Source organism: Chlorocebus sabaeus, chromosome 27 (genome assembly GCF_047675955.1).
Source record: "Chlorocebus sabaeus isolate Y175 chromosome 27, mChlSab1.0.hap1, whole genome shotgun sequence".
NCBI classification, from domain to species: Eukaryota; Metazoa; Chordata; class Mammalia; order Primates; family Cercopithecidae; genus Chlorocebus; species Chlorocebus sabaeus.
In genome coordinates, this window is record NC_132930.1 from 44,335,949 (window position 1) to 44,349,735 (window position 13,787).

At 55.9% G+C, this 13,787-nt stretch overlaps 2 protein-coding genes across 5 annotated transcripts in view; one reads left to right on the top strand and one right to left on the bottom strand.

The window, feature by feature from the left end:
- Positions 1-13,787, top strand: part of SORCS2 (sortilin related VPS10 domain containing receptor 2) — a 550,792-nt gene that overhangs the window by 237,080 nt on the left and 299,925 nt on the right. The gene's annotated exons all lie outside the window — the stretch shown is intronic.
- Positions 2,049-4,556, bottom strand: PSAPL1 (prosaposin like 1). The gene has a single exon (XM_008018002.3). It carries the CDS (start codon positions 4,539-4,541, stop codon positions 2,976-2,978), a length of 1,566 nt encoding a protein of 521 aa, XP_008016193.3. The 5' UTR covers positions 4,542-4,556; the 3' UTR covers positions 2,049-2,975.

Here is a 13,787-nt window from a genome sequence, read left to right on the forward strand (position 1 = left end):
GTTTCTAGCAACACATCACTTCTAAGAAAAGCCCCAAGCCAAAAACAAAAAAAACCTCTGGACCACCAAACCCTTTTCCCGGCTCCCCCAGCCCCTCTACACCCTGGTGTGGCTGAGAAAGCACGAGGGGCAGCATCTGTAGGTGTTCTGGGGCGTCCCAGATCTCTGCCTCACGACGGCATCTGAAGAATGCCCGGCGTGTGTCTGGCTGAAGGCGTGGGTACCTGCCCAGCTCTGGCAGCCGGGCGGGAGCCCTCTCCCTCCTCCCGGGCAGAGACGCTCCTCTGTGTGGTGCAGTCACCGCCTCTGGGAGATCCATGCTCAGCATCTGTCTTGATTTCCTATCCTTGTTGGGATGGGTCTTCCAAACTTCTAGGCCCAGTAGGGCTAATTGTTCTTCTCCTGGGCTGGCGTCTCCTCTCCCACAGCCGGGCAGTTACAGGGCCTTCTCCTGAAAAGCCTTTTCCAGTCTGAACGCAGTGGCTATGCTATGGAGTCGTTTGGATGGACTCCTTAAGCCTCAGTCTCAGTGCTGAATGGTGGTGCTGCCATCAGCACCAGAGGGCCCGTCCGTTGCTCCTCTTGCCTCTCTGCCTTTAGCCCCCAAGGCAGCCACCCCGCGCAGACCCTTGCAGAGCACCTCCTGTGTTCTGGGCTTGGTGCCAGGCACAAGGGATGGAGGTGACTGGGACCTTGCCACTTTGGTGGCGGATGAGTGAGTGGAGGGGTCAGAGGGCCCCTGTGGGGGTGGGGCAGGGCTGTGCTCATGACCTGGGTGTGCAGCTGGGCCTGTGGGATCATGACCAGTGAGCTCGGTTCATCATGGGCAGCCATCTAGTGGGGACGCATTTGGTGAGTGGCTCTGTGGGAGGAGCTGGTACCTGGGCCTGGGGGGTGGGTGGGGAAGAGGGCGTGGAGACAGCTCACCCTGACCACCCGCCGTAGGTAGCTCTGGGGTGGGGGCAGGTGCGCTGAACTGGGGCAGGTGCGCTGAACTGGGGCAGGTGCGCTGAGCTGGGCCGCCTGGCAGGTGTGGCGCTTGCCCTCTCCCGGCCTCTCCCAGGTGACCTGTTGGGGGATTTCAGGTCATGTCACACACATCCTCCCAACTCACAGCCAAGCCAGAGGAGGGCCTGTGGCTCCATCCTGTCCCAGAGGGTGTGTCCGGCGGGGACACCGACTGGCAGGCAGACCAAGAGCCTCTGGGACTGCTCCTGGAGAGGGCGGGTGGTCTCAGGGGAAGAGGCAGATACAGAGGCCCCCAACTTCAGGCCCTCTGTTTTGGAGTCTGGTGCACATCTGCCTTCCTGGCCCATCCGGTGGCCAGGTATGACCGCCACCCCTTGCTGGCCTCATCTTTTGTGGGACTGCCCAGCGGGCCCAGGCCTGATCAGCCAACAGGGGCCACTTTTGAGGCATCCAGAATCTCAGGCCAAGTGTGCCTGTGTTCCTGGGGCGGTGGCCCAGGCCTGGGACGTTTACTTAAGAGCTCAGGTGTGGCCTCTTGGAAAACAGTACCCGCTCACATCCTGTCCATCCAGGCCTGGCGTACCTCTTGCTCAAGAGGAGAATTAATCCATGGGCCTCAGGTGAAATGCCAGCTTCCTCCCCCGGGACTCGTGTGTGTGGCTCCCAGATGTGTGAGCACCTGCTGCGCGTGGGTGCTGGGCCAGCTGCAAGGACACGGCAGGCTCATGCCCAGGGACTCCCCTGGAGGGGGCACAGTGTCTTAGGGGGGCCACACAGCAGGAACAGAAACCACAGGAGCACTTGAACCCAGCATGAAGCCCCCAGAGGCTTTCTGCCAGAGGGGGCAACAGGGTGAGGTGGAGGCACCAGGGCAAGGTGGGGGCTGTTGTAGCAGCTCTGGGACCTGCGCCTTCCCTGAGAATAAGAACGCGGCACACAGCATGTGGAGAACGCTTGTGGTTTATACAGCACGTGCACAGCCAGATTCTCCTGGGTGCCCCGCTGACCCCCTGAGATGGGTTTTCTGGTCCCAGCAGACTCATGAATGCCGGTCACAGGGGGATGGGGCTCCAGAACATTTCTGTGAATTGTCTCAACATTCTTGTGAGGCAGGTATGATCATCCCCATTCTACAGATTGGAAAACTGAGGTTCAGACAACTGGAGGGCTGTGATCATTGTCTTTGCCCTTGCTGCTCCACACCCCGCTGGTCGCCCCAGACTCCTCCGGCTTTTCCCGGGGGTTTTGCCTGGCATGTTTTGCTCTCCTGATTTTGAGCACACCCCAAGACTTTCCTTCTGCTCATTACCAGGGCAGCAGAGGGTCTGGGGCACAAGGAGAGAGAGGGGCCCTGGGGTGGCCGAGACATGGGGGGAACTGCTCCGAAGCCCAGCAGCCCTTGGAGAATGTGGCCAAAGTCCCAGACCTCCCCCAAGAAAAGTCCAGGGACACGTGTCTCTCACACACACCTTTGGCAGCCATCCCCAGGGACTCCAGGTTGAGAAGCTCTGGCCTGAGCCACCCCCAGCTGTTGACAAGAGGTAATGACCCCACTAGAGACAGGCCCTCCACGCCTCCATCTGCCTCTGCCTCTGCCTCTGCCCACCCCGGCCACGACCCCAGCCTGGCTCACAGCTGGACATCCATCCAGCAGAAGGTAAAGGGGCACCCGAGGCCATGGGCAGGCTCTCATGGAACCACCGGCAACAGCACAGCCTTGGAGATGAAGGGGCAGCCTTGGCTGGGTCGAGGAACAGGGCACATGAGTTTGCTCTGGTCCAGTAAGATGCTTTCGAGGCAGCACAGTTGTTAAAGAGAGAGCCCTTGGGGGTCAGGAATACCTGGCTTTGAACTTCGGCTCTGCTCCTTCCCAGCCTCCCTCCTCCGAGCCTCAGTTTTTCATTTGTGAGATGGGGATGGGAAAGCACCCACCTCATGGGGCTCCTGTGGGGTACAGGAACCTCCTGGGGCCTGGCTAGCAGGCTCTGGGTCTCTGGCGGCCACGGTCATGCGTGTTCCCCGGTGTGGAGGGGCGTCTCTTTCCATACGTGCTTCTGGCAGTGCTGCACAGTGTTGCACAGCTTGGCGGCCTCGTGGCTCCTGCACCAGAAGCTTGGGCCCAGGGCACACTGGTCAGTGCCCAGCAGTGGGGTCCTGGGGCCGTGGCAGGCCCCCACCTTCTTGCACACAGTCACAGGGTCCACCATGTCCTTGAGACTCTCAATGAGCACAGGCTCATACTGGGTGACGAAGTGCTTGCACTGGATCATGTAGGGCAGCGGCAGGATGCTGCAGGCACCCTTGAAGGCCATCAGGATGTCTCGCTTGGTGCTCTTGCTCTCCAGGTTGTGGGAGGACACCGTGAGCAGCCTCTTGCAACCATTGCAGAAGCTGCCCTGGTTCTCCGCGTCCCACTCTGGGGACGGCACGACTGCATAGGCGTCAGGGAGTGCTCGGGACCACCTCCGGTTGCCACACAGACGGATGAACCTGCACACCTTCTCTGGGGTGATTTTGGCCACAAGCTGCACCAAGGAGGGGCTGTAGGTGTCCACCAAGATGATGCACTCCTTCCTGATAGAGGCAGGCATTACCGAGCACACGCGCTCCAGGGCGTGGATGATCATGAGCTCAGAGCTGTTGGACATGAGCCAGTGGTCCAGCTTCTGCACCACGCTCATGCACACCTCACAGGTCACTCCGGCCTTCATCTGCATCTCGCTCTGTTTCCTTGGCAACCCCAGCTCCAGGGAGGGGACCCCGTCCATGGCCACTGCTTGAGTCAAGTGGGCAGGTGCCCCTAGCTCCTCACAGAATCCCCCCTTCCTGCAGAGCTCCTGCGCGGGGAGAAGGCTCAGTGCTTGCTCAGCAGGGACAAAAAACTGACGGAGGTAGTTCTTGCAGAGGACAGCCAGGCCAGGCCCCAAGGACTCACACTGCTCCTGGATGTTCAAGTCTGCCAAGGTCAAGTTGGACCGGACAGCCTCTTGGAGTCGGTAGACCTGCCGTACACAGTCTTGGCACAGAGCTCCTTCAGGCACCTGGGGAGGGTGGAACCTAAGGGGCCCATTGGCCATGAATGGAGCCACAGCCTCAGAGGTGTCCCCTTTGGAGAGTGGCCCCAGGGTGGCCAGGTGCCTCTGCAGCGGCTCACAGAGGGTGAGCGCTGTGCACACCTGTGCCGGGGCGCTGTCTGGGTCCCCGTGGAGCATGCTGAGGATGGCTGAACTGTGGGCATCCACCATCCACTTGCATCCGGCTGAAGACTCCTGGCTGGGGAGCCACTCACAGGTCTTCATCACCAAAGCCAGGATGTCAGACTCCGTGGCGTCAGGGGTCAGCCCGTTGCCAGCGGCAGCTGCTATGTCCTGGCATACGTCACAGGGCAGAGACTTCACGGGGGGTTTGTTCCATACGGCCCCTTGGCAGTACCCCACGGCTCCACACCTGGCAGCTGCCTGCAGATCCTGGCACCACACCATGGAGCCCTTTGCACACTCCTGGGGGCCTGAGGTGGGGCTGGCCCTGGTGGCCCCCAGGAGACTGGGAAGGAGGAGCAGGGCACACAGCATGCTGCCCAGGGACTCTCCGGCTCCAGAGCACCCAGCAGTGGCTGCTGCTATAAACCCGGCTCTCCTGTCTGGCCCCAGAGGAGGTGCAGAAGGGCGGCCCCACCTCCTGGCCACTCCCACAGCCTGACACACACCCTGTGCCCGGGGGTTCCGGGCCTCTTGGCCTTTGCTCTTGCAGTGCCCGGAACACTATCCCTCCCCTCTTTTCCCTTGGATAAGACAAACTCTTACCAGTTTTCTGAGCCTAGTTGATATGTGAATGAAGCTCAGCTCCTAGGAAATCCTCCTGGCTGGGCTGCGTCCCCGCCTCCCCCTGCTGCCGTAGTTCCTGGGGTTCCCTTCCCTGTGGCTCACTGTCCTCTCCTGGCTTGTTTGTGTGGCCTGGGTGCTCTCCTGGAATGTGAGGTCCCCCAAGGAGTCTCTGCCCCCATTCTGGGAGGTACAGAAAGGGATCCTCTGCCTTATATTTGCTGAAGATTGAGTGATGCCAATGACTGGCCACCCCCTGGATGCCACTGTTTTCTAATGTGACCTCAGGGCCATGTGCCTAGCTGAGGTTCTGCCCCTGGATGTGGCACCCACTGGCTGTGCTGTTCGAGGAGTTCGTCTCTTTGAGCTTCAGGTCTTCACCTGTGGACTAGGAGAGCTGTGGACCTCACTGCCACGCCACAAAAGCCACTTGCAAACCCAGGTCCTGAGCCCAGCCGGTGTTTTCATTCTAGAAATGTCAATCAAAGGTTGAGTGTGGGCTGGTCTGTGGTAGGTGTGGATTAAATGTTTGTTGAAGGCACACACACACAGAAGGTGTTTGTTGCATTTCTGTGTCATCTGTTATCTTATCTTTTTCTTCTTCCTTAGTTTTTAAAATAGTTCTTAGGCGAGAGAGTCAGCTGGGTGGGCACGCACACGCGCTTTGTGTCAGGTCCTGTTCATTAAATGGAGAATTCTGGAGTCAGCCTCACCTCTGGCCTAATCGCCACACAGTCAAGGAGTGGGTAGGCCAGAGGTTTGACAGCAGGGGCTCCCCTAGCCCCCCATGTGGGTGTCCTCAGCTCCGCTTCCTGGGCTTGGGTGCTCCATAGGAACACACTTCCCAGTTATGTGGGTCAGGCAGCCTGGCCTGAAATTGCAGCAGCCACTCATGAGGAATGCAGTAGTGCAGGGTGCTTCCCGCCAGCCCTCCTGCTGGGTGCAGGCGTCAGGAAGAGAAGACGGAAAATAGGATTTACTGAGTTCTTGCAGTGACTTCCAAGGACTCTGGTTGCTGGGGACCGGTGGAGGGGACGGTCTTAGGGAACAGGCGAGTCTGGGTGTCCTTAGCTGCAGGATGGCAGCTGGCCAGCACCTCCAGGTCATACCCCAGGTGGGGCTGGAGACGTACGTGGGTGTCCTTATCTAGACTTGACTCAGCCAAGTGTGTGTTGATGCATTTCTATGGGCTTATGGTGGGCCTGCCATTCATTCAGTCCGTGGCCTGACATTTCCAGGGCACCCACTCACATCCCACCAGGACTTTGGGCACCAGGCTGAAGCAAACAGAAGGCCCTGCCCCTGGGCGCGAACAGAGCTGCATGCCAGACTTCCTGCGAGTCCCTCCAGACCCAGCCCCCACTGCGCTGCCTTGGTCTCTTGCACTGAGGGGGTGCCATCCAGGAGGCCAGAATGTCCTCCTCATCCTGACATCCCTTGAGCCTAGCACAACACCCCAATAATGAAGGGCTTCTTGGCTCAGCCTTGTCTTTATAAGATTGCCCCACACTGCTGTGTTTATCTGTAGAGCCGACATTCTTGTTTCTGGGTAGAATTCCACTGGGCAGGTGGAATGCCCCACTGGGTCCTGGGTGTGTATCAATTAGGTCAGTGCACCACTACGGCGGATTTGTCTACTCTATCCTTGATTGGCCTTTGGGCCAGTTCCACTTGGGAGCTAGTAGGAGTAATGCTGCCCCGAACGCTTCTGTGTATGTCTTGGATGCACACGTGTCTTCCCTTCTCTGTTGGGTATTACCGGGGAGCGGCACGGATTGGGCATGCGTAGTGCGTGTGTGCTGAGCAGATACTGCTGGATTGATTTCCAAAGTGGTTGTGCCCGTTCCCACTCCCCTCAGCAGCATTTGAGGAATTCCGATTGCTCCATGTCTGTTTTGTTTCGGGGAGTGGGGTGTTTTCCAACGCCAACGACCGCTTCTTACAGACGCCAACTGGGTGCTCTGTAATTCCTTTCAGTTCTGACACCAACTACCCGGAGTTAGCACCAGCCCCACAGGGTAAGGGTTCAGCCCCCGCTTTAGAAGCTATAATCACAGGTCCAAGGTTGGCACCTGTACTTCTGATGAAGTGGCTATAAATTGGGGTCCTGCAACCCCCTCCTTGGGTTTGATAGTTCTCTAGGGTGGCTCACAGAATTCAGGAGGCCCTTTGCTTACATTTCTTATTTATCATGAAAGATATGACTCAAGAGGCCATGCACAAGGCAAGGACTAGGGGCAGGGGTGCAGGACTCCCACAGCCTCTGGGTGTGCCACCCTCCTCACGCCCCCATGTGTTCACCAACCAGGAAGCTCATCAAACTTCATTGTCCAAGAGATTTTCGAGGGTTTAATCTCCAGCAACCCCCACTCCTTCCCAGAGGCCAGGGGGTGGGGCTAGACATTCCAGTCCTCGAGTGGCTTGGTCTTTCTGGTGACCAGCCCCATCAGAGACCATCTAGGGACCCCACCCTAGGTCACCTTGTTAGCATAAACTCAGGTGTGGTCAGAGGGGGTCGTTATGAATAACAAAATACACTTCTGTCACTCAGCAAATTCCAAGGGTTGGAGCTCTGTGCCAGAAAGTGGGGACAAAACCAAACACATTTTTTTTAATATGGGGTGTGGGGGATGATGCTGGATTACTTAAAGATGGCTGCAAGAACGGTGCAAGGCACTCCCAAGTACCTTTGCCCAGACGCCCCTGCCCCACTTGCTTCAAGGTTCTCACTGCTCCTCCCTCCTTTCCTCTCACCTGTCTGTCCACCTACCTAGCCACCTACCTGTCGGTCCACACACGTATGTATTTGCACATATTTGTTTTTATAACCTTTGGGCGTAGGTGGAGACATTGTATCTCTTTACCCCAGTTACTTTGGTGCCTATTTCCTAAGGACCAGGACATTCTCTCATAACCAGGGTGCATTTATGAAAATAAAGAACTGTAGTGTGGATACAATACTAGAATTTAACCCACAGCCCAGTTCAGCTTTACCAGCAGCCCTAGTGCTGCCCCATGTGGCATTGATTTCCCAGGTCTAGCCCCAGTCCAGGCACCCTGGTCATGGTGCCTCAGTGGCCTTCCATCGAGGGCTGATGGCAGCTTTGTGTTTTCTTTTGTAGCACTGGGGAACCAGCTGGTTATTTTGTAGAATGTCCCTCCCTGCAGGTCTGGCTGGGCTTTCCTCATGACCAGACCCAGGTCATGCATTGTATGGGGAGGCATTGTTGATTTATCAACATGCATGATCTTTGATCACCTGGAGAAGATATACCAGTTTCCTTCTCTGTAAAGTTATTTCCTGCTTGTAATTAATAAGCGAATTTAGAAAGGTATCTTGAAAATATGTAACGATCTTATTCCTCATGAAATGTTTGTGCATTTATTTGAACACCTGCCCATCATTTTCTAGCCCTGTCTTCCTCCTATGTTAATTAGTTTGTATTCTTTTGTGAATAAAAAAAGCTTTATCTCCCCTTCCTCTCTCCTTCCTTCTGTTCCCTTCTCCTCCCTCCCTCCCTGCCTCTCTTTTTCCTTCCTTCCTCTTTCCTTTTTTCTTTTTTAAAAGACTCAGAATTATTTTTTACTTTCTTATTTTTTTTAAGTTTATTTAGTAGACTATAACCCAACGCACCTGTCTCACTTGCTTCGAGGTTCTCACCACCCCTCCCTCCTTTCCTCTCACCTGTCCACCTACCTAACCACCTACCCAACTGTTCCTACACATGTATATATTTGCATGTACTTTTTTCATATCATTCATTGCTTTTGATGCCAAAATTGTCCCAGATGTGATCTATGGGAGTCCCCTCAGGCATCATTCTTTGGCACTTCCGTACTTTCCGGCACAAGACATATTCCAGGCTCATCTTTTTCATTCTTTGAACCAGCCCTGAAATCAGCCTGTTCTCCAGGGATCATGGTGTTTAGAAACCAATATCTGGATATGAAATGTGCTCATTGCTCCTGTGCTGCCATGCGTTTTAGGCCCTCTGAGTGAAAACCTTACCTCTTCCTGACATGGGGTGAAAGAGGAAGGAGGGAGGGATGGTGTGCACAGGGAGAAATACAGAAACATTCACAGACATAGAAACAATATATATATATATACACACACACGTGTATATGTAGCATATTCATCCATCCATCTTAACAAGACTACGAGTTCACACTGTTACTTCCAACACTCAGGGCAGTGTAACTCCCCTGCCCAAGAGTGAGAGGCTTGGCTCCCATGATCTTTAACCTATTTACCCCTTACTGAACCCTAGACTATAACCAAGCCATTTTAGAAACACCACTGTGAAATGCAAACCCTGCTAACTACAGCTCTTTCTTGCTACACATTCCTCTTTATTCTGTTGAGATAAATTTCGCATACAGCTAAACGCATACATCTTCACACACCTGCAGAACGCACACCCCAGTCAAGGGGCGGAATGGTCCCTCGTGCTCCTTCCCAGTTACTTTTCAATGAGAGCAAACACTTTTCTTCCACAGATTAATTTTGCCTGTTCTTGAACCTCGTATTGGTGGAGTTGAACAGGAGGGAAAGGATGTCCTCTGTGCCTGCCTCTTTTGCTTGATGTTATGAGATCCAGGCATGTTGTTCCCATGACTATAGGCTGTTCCTTCACCTTGCTGGGCAGTGCTTCGTTGTGTGGCTTTCCCACACTCTGTTCATCCACCCTGAGCTGGCGTGGGGTGGTTTGCAGTTTGGGGTTATTCAAACATGACTGCTCTGAACAACTTGGTGACGTCGGATGGTGTGCAGAATGTTTCTGGAGGGTGTGCATCTGTGCGGGCAGGTGGGTGTGTGCTGAACAGATTCCCCAGGACTTCTCCGAAGTGGCCACACCAGCTGCTGTCACCCACCCGTGTTGCTGGTGCTGGTTGCTGCATGTGGCTCTGATTTCACTCCTTCAGAAAGTGCAGAGAATGGTATCACAGACATTCATCCTCCACCCACACTTTAACAAATGCTACCATTGGCTGTATTTTATTTTATTTTTTTGTAAACCCCATTTGTTTCAAAAAGTTACGTGCAAGGTATTCGCGTTTTCTCCCCAAGTAAAGATGAGCCTTGCTGCAATGGAGTTAGGGAGGGTGGGAGGAGGCCGCCTTGTGGGTAAGACCCTGACCTGGAGCCTGGGGCCAGGAAGGAGGGAACAAAGAAGAGGGCTCTCTCCCCAAATAAGTGTTCTGAGGGAACACTGCTTGCGGCTTGCTTCATGGAGAGGCATCTTTCAGAGAGAATGAGGGAGGCTTTGATGCTGACCAAGGGAGAGCATGAATGGGAATAACATGCTTGCCTCCGATTTCTGAGGCTTTGGCCCTTTCACCCCCATTTCACCATTGGCCCTTGTGGTCCTGCCATGCAGAATGGAAGGGTTACCCTGTGTACACAGTGCCATGTGTTACTGTTCCTCTCTCTGAATGAGGAGGTGCAGGGTAATGGAGTTGCCTCCTTCTCCTGAAGCCCAGTGGGGCTTGCCCAGCCTGCTGTGGAACTTGGGACCCAGATAGCGCCACCTTCCCTGCCCTCCATCCCCTCTACCTGGTCACCAGCTGCTGTCACTTGCTCTCTGCCCACTCCCATGCTTCCTCTCCTCCCCTCTGCCCTTCCCAAGTCTCCTGGGTGACCCTCCTGTCCCTCTCTGGGGCCCAGCTTCATTGCCCGGCCACATGGGGCCTCGAGGGTGGGAATCATGGGTCACTCATTTCACAAACATTTTCCAAGCCCTGCTGTGAGTTGTGGGGTGGGGGCTGCTGGGTACTAGGGGCTCAATGGGGATGAAGATAGATGAGGAGTGGCTCTTTGGGGTGGGGAGACAGACCATGAACGAGTGAACATGAAGTGACCACTCAAATGGCAGGCAGAAGGGAGTTCCGTGGGGTGAGACCGTGGGGGAAGGTGGAGATTTGGGGAGCGGTGAGATTTGGAGAAATTGGGGAGATTTGGAGAGAAGTATCGGTCCCTGGGAAGCAGGTGTGAGCTCAGCACGGGGATGAAGTGGGCACCCAGGGGAAAGCACCCCAGGAGGGGGACTCACCAAGGGCAAAGGCCCCAGTGTGGGCACGAGCTGCTAATTGAGTAGCAGGGACGTGGCAGGGGGTGGATGTAGGTGGAGGGGAGGGTCAGAGGGCAGGTGAAGAGTGAGGCTGGAAGGAGTTGTTGGCTGCTTCTGGGAAGGTAGAGGTGACATTTCCCAAATACCGCCTTTGTGAAAGCTGGAAAGAGTCACACCCCAGGTGAGGGGCAGCCTGAGGCCAGGGTCGGGGCTGCTTCCAAGTGAGCACCAGTTGTGGGAAAGGTGCTGCACACAGAGGCCTGCTCCTGCCTGGCAGAGCTGGGCAGCAAGTAGGGGCAGCCTGGTGAGCTGGGTGAGGGTGGCTAGAGGCTGAGTGGGAGGCCCTGACTCATACCTGAGCCGAGTGTGGGTGCCGAGGTCCAGGCAGGGTGCAGGGGAGGTGCAGGCTGGCATGAGAGGGAAGCGCCCTTGCCACAGCCCCTTCCCAGTCAGAGATTCGAGAAGCCAGGGAAGGGTAGAACCTGGGAGCTGCCCAGCCCAGATCACCCTCCACCTCCCCCAGATCACCATCCACCCCCTCCCCCAGCCCAGATCACCCTCCACCTCCTCCCCCAGCCCAGATCACCATCCATCTCCTCCCCCAACCAAGATCACCCTCCACCTCCTCCCCCAGCCCAGATCACCATCCATCTCCTCCCCCAGCCCAGATCACCCGCCACCTCTTCCCCCAGCCCTCCCTCTATCCCCTCCCCCAGCCCAGATCACCCTCCACCTCCTCCCCCAGCCCAGATCACCCTCCACCTCCTCCCCCAGCCCAGGTCACCCTCCACCTCCTCCCTCAGCCCAGATCACCCTCCACCCCCTCCCCCAGCCCAGGTCACCCTCCACCCCCTCCCCCAGCCCAGATCACCATCCTCCCCCAAACCCAAATCACCCTCCACTTCCTCCCCCAGCCCAAATCACCCTGCACCCCCTCCCCCAGCCCAGCTTGCCATCCACCTCCTCCTTCAGGTCCCCTCCTCTCAAGCAGGGACCCAGTGACTCCTGGAGGGAGGGAAAAGTGGTGCTTGAGCGAGTTAGGGGCTGCTGGGGGCTCTGGCCCTTTCACAGGTGAGTGCTGTGGTGAGGAGGACGAGGACCCCCTCACTCCTCCTGGGGCCTCTCCTGCTCCCCGCTGACCTGATACCCCTACCTGGGATAGCCCCACTGCAGAGGTCAACTCTGAGGCCGTGGTTTCAGCCCTGTTTCATGATATCAACAAAGCAGAGAGCAGCACCTGCAGCCCAGCCCCAGCACGTGGCCTTTAGCAGGCGCCCTGGAACTCCTCTGAACAGTATGGAGGTTCCTCAGGCCGACAAAACAATGTACATAGACGGGGTGGCTGAAAACAACAGGAACTCCTTTCGCAGATCTGGGAGTCTGACGTCTGAAATCAGGGTGTCGGCAGGGTCGTGCTCCCTCTGAAGGCTGCGGGGTGGCTCCTTCCTGCCTCCTCCCAGGTTCTGGCGGGGTCCAGCGATCCCCGCCAGGTTTGCAGCTGCATTGCTGCCCGCCAGGTTTGCAGCTGCATTGCTGTAGCCTCTGCCTCCCTTGTGGCTTTCTTCTCTGTGTCTCTGTGTCCAGATTTCCTTCTTCCTATGAGAATACTAGTCATTGGATTTAGGGACCACCCGAATTGAATATGACCTCATCTCAACTAATTACATCTGCAAAAACCCTAGCTCCAAACTAGCAGATCACAGGTAGCAGGGTTAGGACTTGAATGTACCTTTTTTGGGAGGAAGAGGGCACAATTCAACTCACAACTGATGGGTTCTGGGCACTGGTGACCTTGACGTTAAACTCGACTGTGGTTCAGATCCAGCCTTGGCCCTGAGAAGTCTGGAGCAGGGAGGCCCCCTGTGGTGCAGAGCGTCTGGGGTTAGGGCAGGCACCTGAGTGTTTGTGGAGCACCTAGCACTCACCAGTCTCTGGCTGCTGCCCTCTGAGCACGTGGCCACCATTGGAACCTCAACTCCCTAAGACCACACAGGCCTGAGACACAGGGAGCTTTGGGAGCCAGAACCCCGGTTCCTTAGTCCCTACAACCTGAAACCTTGAGAGGCGCTGAAACATCCAGCCACAGTGGCCCCAACTCCCGGCACTTAGAAGCTCCGTCATAAAGCTTAGCCTTGTCATAAGGTGCAGAGACCCAGGGTCTGTGACATAAGGACCAGAGACCACAGAAACTTAGGTGTTGAGACTCAGGACTTTGGGGCCTTGAGGTCACACCTCCAGAGCCGGAGACCTTCTTTCCGGAGTCTCAGCACCTTGGTGTTAGAGGGACAAGTACAGAATGCTGGACTGGCCAAGCATCTCCCATGCGCCAGCGCCTTGGGCAGCCTGGCTTCCTCGCTCCTGAGTCTGTGGCTCCTCCCACAGCATCAGAAGGCCCGCAGGTGGGTTCCCACAGGGGTCCTCCCCAGTGTGGGCATGCCAGCCTCCACCTCCCTGGCCTGACTGCGGCTGCCAGCCCATCTTAACACAACAGGCCCCACACGCCCACCTGCCCCCAGAAGCTCCTTGAGCAAGCTGGGAGTGCCTCCCCCACAGGTAAAGGGGCTGGCTCATCCCCACAGGTGAAGGCTGAGGGCTGGTGAAATGTGCAGAATCCCTCTTTCCCTGTTAGAAGACGGGACTAAGCAGACCCTCGAAGCAAACACTTGTACACTTGCACCATGTTTATTGGTCTTTATTTTCATACACGTATTCGGCAATTATTTACTAAGAGCCTTCTATGTGCTGAGTGCTATTCTAGGTGCTGGGAATATTTAAGTTAACAAAACAGACAGAAACCCTGCACTCCTGGAACTTCTATTCTAGCGGAGGAAGCAGAAATGAAACAACACATATCATAAGTGTTACAATACGGAGGAAAGTGGTGAGTGGGGTGGAGACATTGTATAGGTTGTAAGGAGACTGGAAA

What these genes read in the sequence shown, in the direction of transcription:
- PSAPL1 (XM_008018002.3), bottom strand. Translation starts at nt 4,541, where the DNA reads ATGCTGTGTGCCCTGCTCCTCCTTCCCAGTCTCCTGGGGGCCACCAGG.